Raw genomic sequence first — 19,601 nt, forward strand, 5'->3', positions numbered from 1 at the left:
TTATCAGGTCTGGTAACTTTCTCTTGGATTCTTAAGAATTTTTTCCATATATAGGATCATGTCACGTGTGAATATAGTTTTTCTTCCTTTCCAGTTTGGATGCCTTCAGTTTCTTGTCTAATTGATCTGGTCGGAACATCCGGGACAATCTTGAATGGCAGTGGTGGACATGGGCCTCCTTGTCTTGTTCCTGATAGTGTGAGTCCCTAAGGAATTTGGAAGCAAGGTTTCCAGGACCTTGAGGGGCTAGCTATTGTTGGGAAGAGGTCATTTATTACCATCTAATAAAACCCTAGTCATGAGACCCTTCAGATGTAGATCGGTGGGCCATATGCTTGGGAGATGATTGCCAACATGTATCTTGGGTTTAGAGATAAAGGAAGTTTCCAAAGGAATTTTTATATGTTAAAGTAGACTTACAGGATCCTGGGGGTTGGACCTAAGATTGCCTTTTGCCCTTAGCAAAGTGTCAACATCGGGGCAGTTGAGTCCCTAGAGAAAGGTCACTTTGCCTGTTTCAAGGACTTGTCAGTGGACTGTAGGTAATAAGGAAATTTAATAATTTTTCTTCTGCCTTTGTTTCCCACATCAATTCTAGCACACTGAGGCCCAGGGGCAGTCACACACCTTCTGTGGTATTGTGCACCTCTAGTCCTTTCTTCTCAGCTCAGTTTTTAAGTACATTTCCCCCACTTTTGTTTCTCATCTTGACTTCAGTGTTTGGAAGAAGTCAGTTGTTCCATATTCTGGATTTGCCTTCTTGTTTCCTCACCATGTCCTAGAACTTCCGAATTTCCTGTGAACTGCAAGATGGAACAAGAGACCTGATTTATTTATTTACTTATTTATTTATTTAGCTATTTTATTTATTTATTTGACAGAGAGAGAGCACAAGCAGGGGGAACAGCAGAAAGAGGGAGAGGGAGAAGCAGGCTCCCTGCTGAGTAAGGAGCCCAATGTGGGGCTTGATCCCAGGACCCCGGGATCATGACCTGAGCCGAAGGCAGACGCTTAACCAACTGAGCCACCCAGGTGCCCCCAAAAGACCTGATGTAGATTGAACATTACTTACATCAGTGATTTGATCCTTTGATCCATTGATGACCCTATTATTGTACAGTGATCATCTGCTGCCTGGACAGGATCAGAATTGTAAAATCTGAGTTAGATCAAGTCATTCCTCACTCAGAATCCCCTAAGGGGTTCTCACTCGTTTGCCAAGGTCCTTAAAGTGGCCTAACAGGCCCACCCAATTCTCCCATCCCCAGTTAGGACCTCATCTCCTCCTACTTCCCTCCCATGCTTGTGCCTCCTGCTACACTGGCCTCCTTGATGTTCAACTCACGCCAGCCTTGGGGCTCTTGCTCTTTCTTCAGGGAGGCACGTGACCTGCCCCCCAGGACCTCTCTCACACAGCACCCTCTCGGTGAGCCTTCTTTGGCCAGTCCACCGTACCCCACTGCGCCTCTAATCAGACACTCCCTATATTGGTCTCCATAACAAATTACTACACATATGGTGGATTAAAGCAACAGAAATGTATCGTCTTACAATTCTAGAGAGCAGAAGTCCAAAATCAAGATGGCAGCTGAGTTGTGCTCCCTCCAGAGACTCTAGGAGAGGTTTTCTTGCTTGTCTCCCAGTTTCTGGTGGCTCCAGGCATTCCTTGGCTTGTGACTGCATCCCTTCCAATGTCTACCTCTGTGATCACATGGCTGAGTCCTTTTATCTGCGCCTCTCTCTCTTTACTAAGTGTACAGTTCAGTGACAGTTACCTTGTGGAACAGATTTCCAGAACTTGTTTCATCTTACAAGTCTGAAACTGTATCCATTAGTCAACTCCCCATCCTCCCCTCCCCCAGCACCATCTACTCTCTGTCTCTACTAGTTTGACTACTTCAGATTCCCTCTTACAAGTGGAATCGTGCAGTATTTGTCTTTTGTGACAGGCTTATTTCGCTTAGCATACCGTCCTCAGGGCTCATGCATGCTGTGGCACACTGCAGGATTTCCTTCCTTTTTAAGGCTGAATGATATTCCATGGTGTGTATGTACCACTTACGATCTCTTGTCTGTTCATCCATCGATGGACATTTGGGCTGCTTCTACTCTTGGCCACTGTGAATGGTGCTCCTGTGAGCGTGGGTATGCAAGTGTCTTTTCAAGGTCGTGTCTCCAGTACTTTTAGAGATACATTCGGCAGTAGGGTTGTTGGGTCGCATGGTAGTTCTAGTTTTAATTTCTTGAGGTACCTCCATGTTATTTTCCATAGTGGTTGCACCATTTATGATGCCACCCACAGTTCACAAGGTTCTGATTTCTCCACATCCTCACCAATCCTTACTTTCTATTTGGTTTTTATAGCAGCCATTCTGTGGGTGTGTGGGTGTCTCCATGTCTCTTATGAAGACACTGATCACTAGATTTAGGGCCCAGGATTATCACATCAGATCCTTAATGACATTTGGAAAGACTCCAAAGCAGGTCACATTCACAGGTTCCAGGGATTTCAATATTGATGATACCTCTTTGGCGGGGACACCATTCAACCCAATACATTCCCTAACCTCTTCCTTGCTTCATTTTTCTCCTTGACACCTGTCTGCCTCTGACATGCTATAGAGTATGTATTGAAGGGTGATAATCAAAATAAATCCACGAGGACAAGGATTTTTGTTTTGTTCACCATTGTGTCCCCGGGGTTTAGAACACTGGCACAGTGGCTGCTCATAGATGCTGGTTGAATGAAGGTACAGCTGGCTTAGGTAAATGTTGGCAGTAATTGCCCACCACCTTTGAGGGGAAAAGTTTTGGGGCCTGGGGATTTAGATTACCTAACGTAGGTTTTCTACTGTGGGTAATGCAATCTCTTTAAGATTACCCATCAGGACAAATTTTAGGGTCTTGAAAAAAAAATTACAACATTAGAAATATAAATACCATTTGTCACTAAAGGGAATCAAGATTCCTTGGATAAACAGCAAATTTTTTAAAAATTTTATTAGAGAGAGCTCAGAGAGAGAGGGAGCACGAGCAGGGGGAAGGGCAGAGGGAGAAGCAGACTCCCCACTGAGCAAGGAGTCCGATGGGAGGCCCGATCCCAGGCCTCTGGGATCATGACCTGAGCCAAAGGCAGACGCCCAACCGACTGAAGCGCCTAGGCACCCCTAAACGGCAGATTTTGTGTGTAGGGCAGGCAAGTGTACAAAATGGAAAGCAAGGAAGCCACTAAAGACTGAGTTGTGTTAAAAGGGCAGAGAACTTGGGACATCTTCTGAGACAATCTGAACATTAAAAGGGGTAATGATTGTAATGTACGCAGTCACAATTAGTTTTACTGCAAATCCTCCCTGGTTGAGGATCTAATGGTTTACAGGATACAGCAGTGACAAATACACATGTGAAATGACATGTTAAGATACAACCCACCCAGTCCAGAACGTGGAGGATTCTACTGGTCCAGTGATCCAGGTGCTTCAGTAAGAAATGGCACATCATCATCAACAACAAAGAGATTTAGGAGCTGTGTCCCTGAATGCAGTGACATTACCTTGTTTGGACCCTGATTAAGCAATCTAAAGTGTTTTTTTGAGGCAATGGTGGGGGGGGGGCACTGAACATATACTAAGTATTAGATGACATTAAAGAGTTGTTTAATTTTTTTGGATGTGATAATGGTATTTTTAAAAGTTCTTGTCTGTTAGAGATATACACTCAAGTATTTATAGGTGAAATGATGTATGTCCGAAAAAATACACTGATATACTTCAGGGAAAACACGCCAAAAGAAATGAAATGAGACAGGCAAAAAACTGATTTTTGTTGAAGGCAGGTGATGAGTATATCAAAGTTCATTGTAACTATTCCCTCTTTATGTGTGTTTGGAAATTCTCTTTATAAAAAATTTAAAACAAAGTTTTCAACCATGCTCAGCTGTGACTCTATGCCCAATAACAATGTTCTGGCTTGGTGTTCATCTTCCTCTGTCCCAGAGAAGGGGGTGCTGTAACTAGGAGAGGCCAACATGCCCGGTCACCCTACTCATTCTTCTCATACTCTCCCTCCATTTTCTTAGCCCAGATTTTCAGTCTCATTTTGCACCACATGTTCGACGCAATTCGGGGGGGGGGGGGGCTGGAACAGCACACAGGTGGTCAGTTAACCCAAGCCTGTCCTCCAGATTGGAACTGAGGTCAGACTGCAGAAGGTGGCCAGATTGCTTATTGTCATTCCATTAGACATAAGTGAGTTAAATGCCCATATTTAAAAATCAGGGAGTTTCAGGCCAAAACCCAATTTCCAGCTTCTGAAGAAGAGAGCTTTAAACAGAGGCACCGGGTCCTCACACAGAACTACTGCTGAGGAAGCTTGCCTTTCAAACGACTTTCTTTGATCCCCAGGATTTTTGTGTTGGCTCAGAACCAGCACTTACAGGATAAACAGCAGGATACACACCAAGCAGGCCCAGAGCACCCAGAGCGCTGCTACAGGGTTTCTCTGCAAGGACAGCTCTCAGCAGAGGCGCGCTGAGCCCCCCGTGCACCTCTCAGGGACCCCCAGGTCCTCAGCCTTCACCCAGGGCACAAAGAGCAGTCCAGTCTGACAGGTTGGCAGAAAACCGCGGGGCCTTCGGGGACAGAAGGAGGCTGACGCGTCGCCACGCCTCATCCTGCAGAGTCTAGTAAACTTGAGGAAGAAACCCTTTCTCAGTAGCCCTCGTGCCACGCCCTCCGCATCTCCTTTATGATCAGCAGGGTCGCTAACGCTGGCGCCCCCCGCCCCCAGTGAGTGCCTCCCACGCAAGGGTCAGGAAACCCCAGCACAACCGCAGGGTCACAAGTCACGCCTGGCGGTCACCACTCCCGAGTCCACGCCACCAGCTCGGGCCGCCCCCGCCCCGCTTTCCGCGCGGGACCCCTGCTTTCGAGGCTCCTTCCCCAGTGCTGGACCCCGCGCCCCACGCCGCGTCCCCCGCCTGGGACCCCCTGCCCCCACGCTCCTTCCCCCTCGCGGGACCTCACGTCCCCACGCCCCTTCCCCTACGCGGGACCCCACGTCCCTTCCCCTAACACGGGACCCCTCCTCTCCGCCCTGTCCCCCGCGTTGGACCCCACGCCCCCATGTCCCTTCCCCCGTGGGAGACGCCTCGTCCCCGCGCCCCTTCCCCCGCCTAGTACACCCCCGCCCCCACGCTCCTTCCCCCGCGCGGGACCCCACTCCCAGTCCCCCGCCTGGGACCCCTCGTCCTCACGCTCCTTCCCCCGCCTGGGACCCTTCGTCCCCACGCCCCGTCTCCAGTGCCAAACCCCCGCCAAGTCCCGCCCGCGGAGAAGCGGGTCGCGAACGAATCGACACATGCGCACTGCGAGCCCGGCCGCGCAGCCTCTCCTGGCCGCGGGGCGCAGGCTTGCGCATGCGCGCAGGGCGGAGGACGCGCGTAGGTAGGTGTCGGGGTAAGTATCGTCCCCCGGCTGGCTGGAAGGAGATCCGGACGTCCCCCGCATGCGCACTCTCCTCTCGACCAGGCTGCTTGGCCCGGAAGACCGGCGGATTGAGAAGGACGCAGGGCGGAAGTCACAGCGCATGCGCGCTCTTCGCTCGGCTCTGCTGCGTCGCCTGGACTGGGGCGCATGCGCGCGCATGCGCGACGGGCCGAGGGCGCGCGTTGCCAGGTGTCGGGGCGGGTGGCGGCGGGCGATGGGACGACCGGCGCTGCTGCTGCTTGCGCTGTGCGCAGCCGGCGCCCGGGGACTCTACTTCCACATCGGCGAGACCGAGAAGCGGTGCTTCATCGAGGAGATCCCCGACGAGACCATGGTCATCGGTCAGGCGGGGCGAGGGAGGACGGGGCCCTGTGTGTCCCCCAGACGCGGCCACGGCGCCCCGCGGAGTGTGGGAGCCGGCCGGAGCAGGCGGGTCGTGACGGCACTGTCTGCTCCGCAGGGAACTACCGCACCCAGATGTGGGACAAGCACAAGGAGGTCTTCCTGCCTTCGACCCCCGGCCTGGGCATGCACGTGGAGGTGAAGGACCCGGAAGGCAAGGTAGGGCCCCGCTGGTCGTGCTCGGGCTATGGCACGGGCGGTCTGCAGCCTCCACAAGGCCACGCTTCCCCGGAGCTCTCTGGGCCGTGCAGGGCTCGGAGGACAGGGCTGCGTGCAGGCGGGGGTTGTCACGGTGTGTCCCGTTGCAGGTGGTGCTGTCCCGGCAGTACGGCTCCGACGGCCGCTTCACCTTCACCTCCCACACGCCCGGTGACCATCAGATCTGCCTGCACTCCAACTCCACCAGGATGGCTCTCTTTGCTGGCGGCAGACTGGTAAGAGGATTGCGTCCTCGGCCACGGCTCAGAATCTCCCCCCTGATTCCGCTGAGTTTTGAGTTAATGGCCACCGTCCTTTGGGACACTTTGGGACACAGCCACAATCAGAGAGACGGTGTTGCATTTCTGTCCCACAGCCAGGGACGGGACTAGGTTCCCCAGCCTGGAACAGAGCGTCGGAGGGTTTCTGACCTTAGGGCTTTGGGGCACCACCCCTGTGTCTTTCTAGCGCGTGCACCTGGACATCCAGGTTGGGGAGCATGCCAACAACTACCCCGAGATTGCTGCCAAGGACAAACTGACCGAGCTCCAGCTCCGAGCCCGCCAGCTGCTTGATCAGGTGGAACAGATCCAGAAGGAGCAGGATTACCAGAGGGTAAGCATGCGTCTGACTGTTCTCGGATGTGGCAATTGACCTTTGTGCCTGCTACGCCCACTGGAAGTTTCTGTTTGGGGCCTTTCCCGATTGGGAGCTCAGCTGTTCAGAGAACAGGGTGGAGAGTGTCCGTCTACACGGCCGGAAGTGAAGTGAGCACAGCTCCCGACCCAGCAGAGATGCTTGTGGCAGCACACGCTCTCCTGGGGCACTCCCGGTGGAATCCGAGGCAGTGTCTCAGAAGGCATTTGGTCCTGAAGGTGGATTTCTCGCAGGAGGGGGGGGCCTCACAACAGCTGGGACCGTTTGTCCTGCACGTTTAATTCTGGCCTGTTGTCCCACGCAGTATCGCGAGGAGCGCTTCCGTCTTACCAGCGAGAGCACCAACCAGAGGGTCCTGTGGTGGTCAATTGCTCAGACGGTCATCCTTATCCTCACTGGTATCTGGCAGATGCGTCACCTCAAAAGCTTCTTTGAGGCCAAGAAGCTGGTGTAGTATCCGCTCCATATGATCCCTCCCCATCACCTCAATTATCTGGTACTTTCCCCACCTACTACCTTATCCATCTGGATTTTGAGGGAAAAAAATGAAAAAAGAATACAAGCCACATTGGTTCCATGGCAACAAAGCACTCAAATCAGCCACTCGCTCACACTGGTTCTCAAGGACCCAGGACATTGGTCTGAGTTTTCAAAGGTCTGTTTTGGGGTTTGTGCAGAGTCGAAACTGACCCGGGACGAAGTCTTGCTTCTTTCACCTCCAGTGATTCCCCTCTATCCTATCACAAAAAGAGCAAGTGAAAAAAACCTCTGCTATTCCTTTAACTTTTCTCGTTCTGTCTATTTAGGCAGTAGGCGGCTGAAATGCCCACCAGGGAGTCCCTGCCTCACCGTTCCCTCGTTAGTCCTGGGTTTGGTCAGTGGCTTTGTGAATGTAAATAAGGGGCAGAGGCTTCAGAGGATTGAAATGTTTTTCTATATATTAGAACTATTTTTTGATAAATTATATATATTTTACTTTCTAGTTGAAGTGTTCCTGCCTGTGTCTGAGTAGCTGAAAAGACCAGTGCGGCCTCGTCTGCAGTCTGTGTATCGTACATTTTCGCTAAGGGCCCCAGCAGCTCTCAGACACCAGGGGTGCTCTCCAGGCCTTCTGAGAGGGCCCAGCAGGGACTTCCCCAGGACACCTGGGATTTCCAGCCCCGCGGGCCCCAGGCTGAGGTAGTGGCGGAGCGAGCACAAGCAGGGCCCTCCTCCCCTCCCTCTTTTCTTCACTTTTATTTAAGCTGTGCTAAATGTTTTCTTCACAGGAACCACATTTGGTTCTTCATACAGATTTTTCCAGTGAAATAAAATGTGTTGTAGTAGCTGTGTTGAAAATGAACTAAGAGGTTGTGGGCGGAGGGGAGGCACAGAGGGCAGTGGAAGAAAGGCCCCTGGCCTTGCTGGCTGCCATGCTGACTGGCAGTGGGAGGGCGTCAGCAGGGGGGCTCCTGCTGCCAGGGTTTGGCCTGATGGGCGTTCGTGGGTGCGGTGGCATGGCCACTCACAGAGGTCAGACACGTAGGCCCACCGGCCGGGAATCCCGTGAGGAGATGAAGTACCTGTTTCTCAGCCCCTAGAGTTACACTGAAGCATCTTAGTACATTGCCCTTCTGCCCTTGTGTATTAAACTTGCCTGCTTTTGCCTGGGGGGCTCAGTCGGTGAAGCGTCTGCCTTTGGCTCAGGTCATGATCCCAGGGTCCTGGGATGGAGCCCGCATCGGGCTCCCTGCTCAGCGGGAAGCCTGCTTATGCCCCCCTTCCCCAAGCTGGCTTGTGTGCTCTCTCTCTCAAAAGACTAGAAACAAAAAAAATTGCCTGCTCTTGGCTTTTTATTTCATGCTTTTATTTATTATACATATTTATTTAATATACACTACTTATTTGACTGACAGGGTGAAATCTTTTTCTTTACATCCTATATAGTTCATATATGTACCTATTTTTACTCATAAAAACACATGAAAGTTTGTTTTCTAGGCTTTGACATTTAGTATTTTTAAAGTATTTTTTTAAATTAAGTGTTTCTCATATTTCTAATTCTGTGTGGTTGTATAACTGTACAACAAGGTGAAATAACCATAAGTGACTATTCTCTGAAGTTTGAGTATTTAGGATGGTTTTCAGTTTCCTTTTTTTTTTTTTTGAAGATTTTATTTATTTATTTGATAGAGCGAGAGAGTACAAGCAGGGGGAACAGTAAAGGGAGAGGGAGAAGCAGGCTCCCTGCCAAGCAGGGAGCCGGATGCGGGGCTCGATCCCAGGACCCCGGGATCATGACCCGAGCCGAAGGCAGACGCTCAACCATCTGAGCCACCCAGGCACCCCGGTTTTCAGTTTTCTTAGGTTAGAATGAACCCAGGGAAAATGAGGTGGTCCTGGAACTGGTTAGCCGTGTGGGCCTCTGGCTTGAGGTTCCCGGGGACTATGGGACAGGTCTGGAAGGGAACCTGTCTCTGTTACTGTGGCTGTTCTTGGCTGTGGGAGGGCACGCAACCACCGCCGAGAGCCAGGGCAGCCTTCTTTGGTCTGTCCCGCTGTAGACAGAATTGAGTGCATCTTGATTCTGCCAGTAGGTGGGTAAGTTCTGGGTTTCTCCTCTTGTCAAGGTTTGATGGGAAGGGGCGTTTGTCCCACTGATGGGGCAGGTAGAATATCATTGGCCAGAGGATGGGCCAGCGGGTGGCGGCTGCAGGGAGGATTTCCGTGCTGCCGTGTGACAATCACAGATACGTCATGGTCTAGGGAAGTTGTTTTTAGAAAGTTTGGCTACATTCAGGGAATTTTGATATTCCTCCCAATACTACCCTGCTTCTATTCTGAAATTCTTGCTTTCTTAGACTGTATGACATCGTTACCACAAAAACCGGAGGGACGGCGGGGTGGGGGGGGGGGTCGTGGTGAGGCCTGGTTTGCAAGCAAAAGGGAATGAAGGTTGCTATCGATTGACTTTAAAATGGAAAGATCATAGGGGCGCCTGGGTGGCTCAGTCGGTTAAGCGACTGCCTTCAGCTCAGGTCATGATCCTGGAGTCCCGGGATCGAGTCCCGCATCGGGCTCCCTGCTCGGCGGGGAGTCTGCTTCTCCCTCTGACCCTCCCCCATCTCGTGCTCTCTATCTCATTCTCTCTCGCAAATAAATAAATAAAATCTTTAAAAAAAATGGAAAGATCATCTCGGATTATGTGGGTGAGAACAGGGTCATCTCAAGGTTCATCAAAAGTGGAGGCAGAAGGTCGCCATGGTGAGACGTGAGGGCTCCAGCCTCCGTCGCTGGCTCGGGGGAGGAAGGAAGTGGGCCATCGGGCAAAGGGCAAGGCAAGGACGGAGTCACCCGTCTAGTCTCCAGAAGGGAGTGCAGCTTGCCCACGTTCTGGTTGCAGCCCAGCGAGACCCTGCGAGGCAACCGCCCAACCACGGCATGCGTGCGTGCTGTTTTATGCCCCTGGGCTGACGGGGACTGGCTGTGGCAGCGACAGGGAACCGGGAGTCCTCACTGTTCGCTAAGCTGTGCGGGTAACTGATGGGCACCCACAGCCCCGCCCGTGCCCCTGGACCCCGTGCCGGCTCCCCCAGGGCCGCCCCCGCCGGGCACCCAGCTTCGGAGGGCACGGCGGGTGCCGGCGCAGCTCCTAGGCCGAGGCTGCTCAAGGACGCGCGGACTGAAGGGAGAGCCGGAGCCGCCCCTGGGCACGAGCGGCGGCGGCGGCCAGCGAGGGACCTCCCGCAGACCCCGGGCCCCGGGCCCCGCGCCCCGCGCAGCCGCGGAGCCGCGGAGCCGCGGAGCCCCGCCCGGACGCCGGAAGCCTAGGCCCCAGCACTTCCGGGAGGGGCGGCGCCCGCGAAGCTGATTGGTGGTGGCGGCCCACGCGCCGCCGCGCTTCCTGCCGTGCGTGCGCGCCGTCCCCGGAGAGCCGCGGCATGGCGGGCCCGGAGGCGCTGGGCTTCGAGCACATGGGTCTGGACCCCCGGCTCCTGCAGGTACCGGGGGTGCTGCGCGGCCGGGGGTGGCGGCGGGGCGGGGCGGCGCGCTGAGCCGCGCGTCGTGTCTCCTAGGCCGTCGCCGACCTGGGCTGGTCGCGACCCACGCTGATCCAGGAGAAGGCCATCCCGCTGGCGCTGGAGGGGAAGGACCTGCTGGCGCGGGCCCGCACGGGCTCGGGGAAGACGGCCGCCTATGCCCTTCCCGTGCTGCAGCTGCTGCTCCACAGGAAGGCGGTGGGTCGCGGCGGCGGGGTGGGGACGCCGGGGCTCCCGCCGGCCTCGCGCCCGAAGGCCGGCCCGGGATGCCGCTGTGCGCAGCGCGCCGGGCCGGGGCTCGGGTCGCCTGGCTCCGGCGCGGCGCTGCTGTCATCCTTCTTGGCGCCTTCTCGAGCGCGTCCCTTTTTCTTCCTCCTGCCGGAAAAAGCGGGCGGGTCTCCCGGTTTTGCTTGTAGAATTAACGTGAACGTCCAGCGCTCTAGGTGTTGGATTTTCAGTAACGTGCTGACCGCGGAGTTGTGTCTTTTGAGGGTCAGTGCCCGGGCAAAGAGCCCTCTGTCCTGCCCTCTGTTCTGTTCTGGGGAGGGTGGCAGTCAGCGAGGGGTTGGTGGAAGGCCCCACCGTTCGGTCAGATTGTCGGGGGCCTTAGGTGGCCCTGAGGACGCGGGCTGGCTGGCTGAGGTCTGTCATTTGTGCTCTTGCAGACAGGCCCTGCAGTGGAGCAGGCTGTGAGGGGGCTCGTCCTGGTGCCCACCAAGGAGCTGGCTCGGCAGGCCCGGTCCATGATCCAGCAGCTGGCTGCCTACTGCGCTCGGGACATCCGGGTGGCTAACGTCTCCGCTACCGAAGACTCAACCTCTGAGCGGTGGGTGAGAGCCGCGGGGCCGTAGAGGGGTGAACCTGCACGGGGATGCAGGATTGGATTTGCTGGGTTTGTGTGCAGCAAACGGGGCCGCTCGGGGTGCAGTGTGAGTTGCTGCATACTCTCTGACACGGAGGTGTTGCCCACCTGCAGAGCTGTGCTGATGGAGAAGCCCGACATAGTCGTGGGGACCCCATCGCGCATCTTGAACCACTTGCAGCAGAACAGTTTGGTCCTGCGAGACTCCCTGGAGCTGCTGGTGCTGGATGAGGCTGACCTTCTTTTCTCCTTTGGTTTCGAGGAAGAACTCAAAACTCTGCTCTGGTAAGGAAGGGGAGTGTGCAGCTGGGACTAGACACTAGGGCCTGGAGCTGGAGGCTGACCGGCTCTGTTTTGTTCTAGTCACCTGCCCCGGATTTATCAGGCTTTTCTGATGTCGGCTACCTTTAACGAGGACGTCCAAGCACTCAAGGAGCTGGTACTCCATAATCCAGTAAGGGCGCTACGGAAGCATCGGGGCCCCTGACGTGTAGCCCCCCTGGTTCTTTTTTTTTTTTTTAAGATTTTATTTATTTATTTGAGAGAGAGAGAATGAGAGACAGAGAGCAGGAGAGGGAGGAGGGTCAGAGGGAGAAGCAGACTCCCCGCCGAGCAGGGAGCCCGATGCGGGACTCGATCCCGGGACTCCAGGATCACGACCTGAGCCGAAGGCAGTCGCTTAACCAACTGAGCCACCCAGGCGCCCTATTTTATTTTTTTTTAAAGATTTTATTTATTTATTTGAGACAGAGAGAATGAGAGAGAGAGAGCACATGAGAGGGGGGAGGGTCAGAGGGAGAAGCAGACTCCCCGCCGAGCAGGGAGCCCGATGCGGGACTCGATCCCGGGACTCCAGGATCACGACCTGAGCCGAAGGCAGTCGCTTAACCAACTGAGCCACCCAGGCGCCCACCCCCCTGGTTCTGAGGCACTAGAAGCTGGTGGTCATCAAGACCCCCCCCCCATCCACCAGTCTGCAGTCGTTACATCATTGCAGATGTCTGCTGGGCGTGGTTTAAACATGCTTCACCTAAAGGCCGAAGCAGGGACCCCCGAGAGTCAGAAAGGCTGCTTTGAGTGGCACGGCCAAAGCTCTTGTGTTCGTGAACTTGGCTCTCCTGATAGCTTGCTGCTGCAGGGCTTCCCTCCTCACTTACCCTGTGTTTCTCTGTTCTGTGCCCCCAGCACGTTGTAACCGTACGTTCTCTGCGCAGCGTAACGGCTGGGGCACTTTGAGTTGTCACGTCACCCAGTGGGAGGGGACGCGGGGTGCCCTGGTTTGAGCCAGCAGCGTGCAGCCTTTTCTGTCTCCTCCTCTTTCCTGATCACAGGGCTCTTTCCCTGCAGGTGACTCTCAAGCTGCAGGAGTCCCAGCTGCCGGGGCCAGACCAGCTGCGGCAGTTCCAGGTAGTCTGTCAGACACAGGAGGATAAGTTCTTGCTGCTCTATGCCCTGCTCAAGCTGTCATTGATCCGCGGCAAGTCCCTGCTCTTTGTCAACACTCTGGAGAGGAGTTACCGGCTGCGCCTGTTCCTGGAGCAGTTCAGCATCCCCACCTGCGTGCTCAATGGAGAGCTCCCGCTGTGCTCCAGGTGCACCTGGCCTGACCCCTCGGCTGAGACATGGGAAGGGGAGACGCAGGGGGTGCTCCTGTGTCTTCAGTGGGCGGTGGAGGCCAGGCTGTGGGCTCAACCGATTCTCACTGACTTTCTGTGTCGTGGCTCTGAGATTTCTGCCGTTGCTTCGTCTTCAGCCGAGGAGCTGAGGCACGAAGGTTATGCAGAAGCGGAGCTAGAGAAGAGGGAAGAGTCAGAGTGACGGTTGTAATGATGTCGGTGGGGGGGAGCCTCCCACTGGCTCTGGGGGCTGAGCCTTTCTCTTTCTTGGGCTGTAGGTGCCACATCATTTCACAGTTCAACCAGGGCTTTTACGACTGTGTCATAGCGACCGACGCCGAAGTCCTGGGGGCCCCTGTCAAGGGCAAGCGTCGGGGCCGAGGATCCAAGGGGGACAGGTGAGTGCTGGTGTCTCCCTTCCCCAGTGCACTGCAGGGAGACTGTTTCTCAGTCTTTTGGAAGGTGGTGAAACCAGATGCCCAGAGCAAGGGGTCCAGCATTGGGGCCTGGCTGCTGGTGGGGCCTCGTTTGGCTGCCAAAGTCTGGAGAAGAGCAAAGGGCGCGCGTGCACATACCCTGAGGCAGCAGGAAGGGCCAAACGTAGTGGGTTGTTGGGGGTCGTCCTACAAGGGGAGATGTGCATCCTGTGCTGGACACGCAGCTGTGACCCGTGAGGAGGAGGTTTCCGAAGCAATCGGGAGCCCCAGTCTCTGCCTGCCCAACAGGCTGTCTGGCTAGGGGTGGTTCTCAGGTTGTCCTTTGGTGCGGTGAGTTCCGTCCTTCCCCTGGCACTGAGGTCAGGGCGAGGGTTCGGCCACCCTTGCTACCTCAGCTTCTGAGATAGTTCTGATTTTAGGGTGTTCAACCTATTAGACTTCTCTGATCTTGTGGAAGGCTTTAGTAAGTGATTTTGCTGATTAAACGGCTTGAGATCGCTGGCCTGGAGGAGGGGTGGTCAGTCTGATGTTGGGACGTCTACCCACAGGGCTTCTGATCCGGAGGCAGGCGTGGCCCGGGGCATAGACTTCCACCACGTGTCTGCTGTGCTCAACTTTGACCTGCCCCCCACCCCTGAGGCCTACATCCATCGAGCTGGCAGGTAGGGGAGCTGGGGCGTGGTGGGCAGGTACCAGGACCTCGGGCCCTGGGCCAGAGATTCAGACTGGGCCGTCTGTTCCTGCAGGACGGCGCGCGCCAACAACCCGGGCATGGTTTTGACCTTCGTGCTGCCCACTGAGCAGTCCCACCTGGGCACGATCGAGGAGCTGCTCAGCGGAGGTAAGAACCCTCGCGCTCTCCTCCCACAGTGCCTTAGGCCCAGTGGCGGTGAGATAGCACCTCCCGCTCAGCCCCGCCCTGTGCCTTCTTCTTGCTCCATCCTCATCCCTGCCTCATGGGGGCAGGCAGGGTCCCCCACAGATGAGCAAGCCGAGGTCCGGACTCGAGAGGCAGAAGGGCTAAGGAAGGGGAAGAGGTTTTGGGAGATGGGGATGGGGCTGGTGGTGTCTCCCAGGGACCCTGGGAGAGGGAGCCCAGTGGGGGGCGGGGGGGTCCTTCCCTGACTCCCCAGTTGCCAGGCCCAGGTCCGGGCGCCCGCTGGGCCTTCCAGAGGTGATGCTGAGGCAGTTGGCGCTGTTCTAGAGCTGTGGGCAGCGGCTGGCAGAGGAGGCGTGGGTGGGGCTGCCCACCAGCCAGGAGGCTCCCCAAAGGGGCCTCAGTCCTGCTTGTGTTGGGGGTCCGGGAAGGACCCTGTGGGATCGTGCAGAAGAGGGGCCGGGACGCTGCTTGGCGGGGGCGCGAGCGCTGCTGCTGCGCTGAGACGCCGGTTTGTCACGGATGTCGAGTGTCCAGAGTGGCCGTGGGGGAGGAGAGTGGGTAGGTGGGCGGGTTCTGAGGCTGCTGTGACGGGCACCCAGGGGACGACGGGCTGCCCAGCCGCAGCGTGTTGGAGCAGCTGTCCCGGGCTGCGCACGAGACCCGGCTGTTTCACCATGCGTGCTCCTCGCAGGGAAGGCGTGGGCTGAGTGCTGGGCTGCTTCGTCCCAGGGAGGGCCTGCGGGGGCCTCTGAGCTGATGGCCTCCGGTAGACCCGCCCTGAACCTTCAGGGGACCCTCACTGCCCTGCTCTCCACAGAGAATGGGGCCCCCGTCCTGCTTCCCTATCAGTTCCGCATGGAGGAGATCGAGGGCTTCCGCTACCGCTGCCGGGTGAGTGGGATCTCGTGGTTGGGGGTGGGGGAGTCCCCCTGGGTCAGACCCCCGCCGCTGAGCACTCAGGCACAGGGAGGACAGGGCAGTGCCCCGCCCCCCATCCTGAGCTTTGGTGTCCATACCCAGGATGCCATGCGCTCAGTGACCAAACAGGCCATTCGAGAGGCGAGGCTGAAGGAGATCAAGGAGGAGCTTCTGCACTCAGAGAGGCTCAGGGTGAGGCTCAGCATCGTGGGGGATGCAGAATTAGCGCTGCGGAGTCTGTTCTCAGCACACGTTGCCGTGGTGGGGGGCTCCGCGTGGGGCCCTGTGAGGAGAGCGTGTGGGGCGTGGCTGCCTCAGGAAGGGCAGTGTCCCCGCAGACGCGGCACCTGAGGGAGGGGGGAGCCCAGAGCGGTGGCACCGCTGGGAGGGCACAGCGCCCCTGCCCAAGGGCCCCCGCAGAGCCACGGGAGGCAGACTGACCCTGCCGTGTGCCCGTCTCCCCCGCAGACGTACTTTGAAGACAACCCCCGGGACCTCCAGCTGCTGCGGCATGACCTGCCCTTGCACCCTGCCGTGGTGAAGCCTCACCTGGGCCACGTCCCTGACTACCTGGGTGAGCAGATGGGACCTCGGAGCCTGGGCGGTCTGCGTGCACACCAGCACACACGGACACGTCTGCTTAGATGTGTGGGCGTGCGCCCCCGGGGTCCGTGGAGACGGGGACCCCCTCTGCTGGGGACATGCGAAGCACGGACACATTTGCTTGAATGTGTGGGCGTGCACCCCCGGGGTCCGTAGAGACAGGGACCTCGTCTGCTGGGGACACGCGAAGCACGGACACATCTGCTTGGATGTGTGGGCGTGCGCCCCCGGGGTCCGTGGAGACGGGGACCCCCTCTGCTGGGGACACGTCTGCTTGGATGTGTGGGCGTGCGCCCCCGGGGTCCGTGGAGACGGGGACCCCCTCTGCTGGGGACACGTCTGCTTGGATGTGTGGGCGTGCGCCCCCGGGGTCCGTGGAGACGGGGACCCCCTCTGCTGGGGACACGTCTGCTTGGATGTGTGGGCGTGCGCCCCCGGGGTCCGTGGAGACGGGGACCCCCTCTGCTGGGGACACGTCTGCTTGGATGTGTGGGCGTGCGCCGCCGGGGTCCGTGGAGACGGGGATCCCCCTCTGCTGGGGACACGGGAAGCAGGCAGTACGGAGAGCCCTGCGCTGCAGGTGCGGGCAGAGTCGGCTCGGAGGCCGGGTGCTCCTGCTGTATCAAGTGGTCAGGCAGCCGTGGGGGTGGGGAAGGGGGCACGGGCGGGAGGTGCTGTCGCCCCTGCAGGAGGACATGGGGCCAGTCACCAGCTGAGGCTGGGCGGGGCAGGTGGAGTCTGTTGGCCCCATGGGGAGCAGGGCACCCCTTCCTCTGTCCCGTAGGAGTGAAGTCTCTGGCAGGAGCGTGAGGCCGGGGGCCTCAGGGGCCGCAGGTGACCGCGCTGACAGGGCGTCCTGAGGGGGTTGGAAGGCCGTGGGGGGAGAGGCGTACCGTGTGGGATGAACCAGTAACCAGGCCGTGTCCAGAGGAATTACACAGAGACTCGTATTTTATTTTATTTTTGTTTTTATTTTTTTAAAGATTTTATTTATTTATTTGAGACAGAGAGAATGAGAGAGACAGAGAGCACATGAGAGGGGGGAGGGTCAGAGGGAGAAGCAGACTCCCCGCCGAGCAGGGAGCCCGATGCGGGACTCGATCCTGGGACTCCAGGATCATGACCTGAGCCGAAGGCAGTTGCTTAACCAACTGAGCCACCCAGAAGCCCTGAGACTCTTGTATTTTAGCAGTGTTTTTTTTTTTTTTCTTAGAAACATGCGTAGGTTTCTTTTCTGCCACGTGCTTACTGCAGCCGGCTTAAAGGCAGCAGGGGAGCGACTTAGCCCGAGTTTCTGTGCTCTCGCCCCGGTGGTGGCCATTCTTGCAGCCCTGGGCACGTCGGACGTGGGGCTGGTGTGCCGGGCCCTGGTCAGAATCGGGGCGGCTCGCTGGGTGCAGCTGGAGGGGGTGGGCTGCGAGGGGTCGTGGCAGCTGCTGAGTCTGTGCCTTTTCTAGTTCCCCCTGCTCTGCGCGGCCTCGTCCACCCTCACAAGAAGCGGAAGAAGCTGGCCTCCAAGAAGGTCAAGGTATGTACCCCAGGGCCTTGGCCGTGCTGCGGGGCTCCCCTCCTCCCTCATCCGTTGTCATCGGGGTGCGCATGCACCTTGCCTTTGGGAGGGAGGGGAAAGGCCCTAAGGCCTGGCCCCAGACTCTGGGGTTGAGGGGCAAAGTCGGGGGGGCTGGACACTCCCTGGGCCACCCCCAGGCAGCTTCAGGAACACAGGATGGTCTGCTCTTCTGTCCTCACTGCCCAGGCTCTGCTCCAGGCAGTGGGAGGAAGAACGTGTTTAGTGGGCCACAGATGGTGGCAGCGGCAGCTTTTGTCCTCGGCTCGTGGCCTGCAGGGCCTTGCCAAGGGGCCACACCTCTCACCTCCCTGAGTCTGGGCAGACAGACGTCTGGTGCGCCCAGCTAACCTGCAGCTTTGCCCTGCAGAAGGCCAAGACCCAGAATCCCCTGCGCAGCTTCAGGCACAGAAAAGAGAGAAGCGGACCCACAGCCGTGTCTTCCTGAGGTCGTCTGCACAGCGTCGCTGGCTCCCTGGGCCGCTTCCCAGGCTGAGCGTTGAGCAGGGTGCGGGCGCCAGCCTCCCAGCCTGGCTGGACTGGATTCCGGAGCAGGCCCACGGTGCTGCCCTGCTCGCCTAATAGACTCCAGCCGTCGTGGCTCGGGCTTCCTGCAAGTAGGAAGGGATACCCGTCCCTGGGAACCTTGGGAATTAAACCGCTTCCCTGATGCTTTCTGCCTGGTGTGTGTGGCGGCCGCCCGGCCAGCAGAGGTCGGCTGTGAGGCGGGGCCGCGGCTCATCTGGGTCTCTGGCCCAGCCCACTGCCGGCCAGACCGACCGGCCTCCCTCCCCTGAAGCTCGGGGACGGTGAGCCTTCCAGCTAGGAGCCCCATACCTCCACGTCCAAATCCAGGCGTCTCCGCCCCCGAGCCAGGGGGACCGGCTCCTGTGTTCCCGCCCCGCTCCCTGTAGGCTTATTTGGTGTTCCGTATGCGCGGGCGTGGTGGTGGGATGCGTGCACTCACTGTTGGATGCTCCTCGCTGAGCCAGCAGGTCCTGGTGTCAGAAGGCAGGGGTCTCGAGGGTGCGGAGTCCTGGCGTTACCGTCACCTGCTTGTGGGCTTTGCGAGGAGGCTGTGCTTCCGCTTGCTGTTCCGATGTGATAGTGCTTGGGGTGGGTGAGGTCTCAACATTTCCCGCTCCTGTTGTGTTTGAGGGTTTCTGGGTCGCCGCGGTTTGCGACGGGGTTGCTCAGGCGGGGCTCTGCTAGCGAGCCCGGGTGGGCCACTGGGGTTTCAGCAGGCCTGGAGCCACCAGGCTGCTGGGCTTCAGTCCCCAGTGGACCGTCCCACCTGCTCTGTGAGGCAGGCGAGGAGCCTGAAGATAAAGAAATGGGCAGGTGGTTTTCAAGCAGAGGAGCACCCTGATCAGATAGGCCAGCAGCCGCGGTGATAATGGGTGGGAGAACACCGTGTCCCTAGAAACCTCTGGACCCAGAGCAGGAAGCGCTCAGGCGCATTTCCGACTAGCTAACCCCCGCATCTGCTGAGGATTGGTGACTCGGGGGCGCTCGCTGCTCCAGGCACTTTGGTCTCCGGGGGCAGTGGCAGGCAGTCAGGTGGAATTCATGCAGGGAGGTGCCCCTGCCAAATGCTTGCCTTCTCTCTCCGCCCCGCCACCGGGAGGAAGCGTCAGGATGTCCTGCCTCACCGGTCTCTGGAGTGGATCACAGCCGTGCGTACCTGGAAACCAGCAGTGCTCGTCCTCTGGGGAGGGGGCCAGGCACTGCTGGGCAGACACCCTCTCAGGACAGCAGCTCGGTGTCTGTTCGCCCGCCAGCCCACCTGCAGTCCCTGCGGCCAGGCCAGGAGCAGCCACACCGGCGGCTCTTCAGTGTGCTAGCCCAGCCTGGCTACCAGGGAGGCCCCTCACTTGTCTCGGCTTCCTCCCGGGGTCTCATCTGTGAGCGGGGTCAAGTGACCCACGCCAGCGATCCTGTGTTGGGACACGCCATGAG

At 57.7% G+C, this 19,601-nt stretch overlaps 2 protein-coding genes and 1 long non-coding RNA gene across 8 annotated transcripts; 2 read left to right on the forward strand and 1 right to left on the reverse strand.

The window, feature by feature from the left end:
* Window positions 1-664: 664 nt before the first annotated feature.
* On the reverse strand, window positions 665-5,152 carry LOC129045491 (uncharacterized). The gene is made up of 3 exons (XR_008505297.2): window positions 1,552-5,152; window positions 1,073-1,134; window positions 665-803 (listed from the first exon to the last, which is right to left on the reverse strand). It is a non-coding gene; the product is annotated as an uncharacterized LOC129045491 (long non-coding RNA).
* Window positions 5,153-5,650: 498 nt separating this feature from the next.
* TMED4 (transmembrane p24 trafficking protein 4) lies at window positions 5,651-8,065 on the forward strand. The gene is made up of 5 exons (XM_045864995.3): window positions 5,651-5,824; window positions 5,944-6,044; window positions 6,194-6,319; window positions 6,552-6,698; window positions 7,045-8,065. The coding sequence occupies exons 1-5, from the start codon at window positions 5,698-5,700 to the stop codon at window positions 7,192-7,194; spliced, it is 651 nt and encodes a 216-aa protein (XP_045720951.1). The 5' UTR covers window positions 5,651-5,697; the 3' UTR covers window positions 7,195-8,065.
* Window positions 8,066-8,211: 146 nt separating this feature from the next.
* On the forward strand, window positions 8,212-18,312 carry DDX56 (DEAD-box helicase 56). Of its 6 annotated transcripts, none has more exons than XM_064575544.1 (14): window positions 8,212-10,720; window positions 10,796-10,957; window positions 11,425-11,585; window positions 11,736-11,906; window positions 11,985-12,075; window positions 12,969-13,213; window positions 13,516-13,635; window positions 14,223-14,336; window positions 14,421-14,515; window positions 15,246-15,445; window positions 15,575-15,664; window positions 15,941-16,046; window positions 17,533-17,603; window positions 18,013-18,312. In XM_064575544.1, exons 1-14 carry the CDS (start codon window positions 10,661-10,663, stop codon window positions 18,088-18,090), a joined length of 1,764 nt encoding a protein of 587 aa, XP_064431614.1. In that variant the 5' UTR covers window positions 8,212-10,660; the 3' UTR covers window positions 18,091-18,312. The 6 variants fall into 6 exon arrangements, with proteins under 6 accessions (XP_064431614.1, XP_064431613.1, XP_045720952.2 ...); XM_064575543.1 differs by lacking the exon at window positions 18,013-18,312 and adding an exon at window positions 17,832-17,975; XM_045864996.3 differs by lacking the exon at window positions 18,013-18,312 and adding an exon at window positions 17,832-17,972 and having other exon boundaries at window positions 15,372-15,445.
* Window positions 18,313-19,601: the final 1,289 nt, after the last annotated feature.

The sequence above is a fragment of the Mirounga angustirostris genome, unplaced genomic scaffold (genome assembly GCF_029215605.1).
Source record: "Mirounga angustirostris isolate CCGP_5_RB_7025 unplaced genomic scaffold, mMirAng1.0.hap1 SCAF_12, whole genome shotgun sequence".
Lineage (NCBI taxonomy): Eukaryota > Metazoa > Chordata > Mammalia > Carnivora > Phocidae > Mirounga > Mirounga angustirostris.

Coding starts and splice junctions, on each gene's coding strand:
- TMED4 (XM_045864995.3), top strand. CDS start 5,698: ATGGGACGACCGGCGCTGCTGCTGCTTGCGCTGTGCGCAGCCGGCGCC. Junction 5,825..5,943: donor CGACGAGACCATGGTCATCG/GTCAGGCGGGGC, acceptor TCTGCTCCGCAG/GGAACTACCGCACCCAGATG. Junction 6,699..7,044: donor AGGAGCAGGATTACCAGAGG/GTAAGCATGCGT, acceptor TGTCCCACGCAG/TATCGCGAGGAGCGCTTCCG.
- DDX56 (XM_064575543.1), top strand. CDS start 10,661: ATGGCGGGCCCGGAGGCGCTGGGCTTCGAGCACATGGGTCTGGACCCC. Junction 10,958..11,424: donor TGCTGCTCCACAGGAAGGCG/GTGGGTCGCGGC, acceptor GTGCTCTTGCAG/ACAGGCCCTGCAGTGGAGCA. Junction 14,337..14,420: donor TACATCCATCGAGCTGGCAG/GTAGGGGAGCTG, acceptor CTGTTCCTGCAG/GACGGCGCGCGCCAACAACC.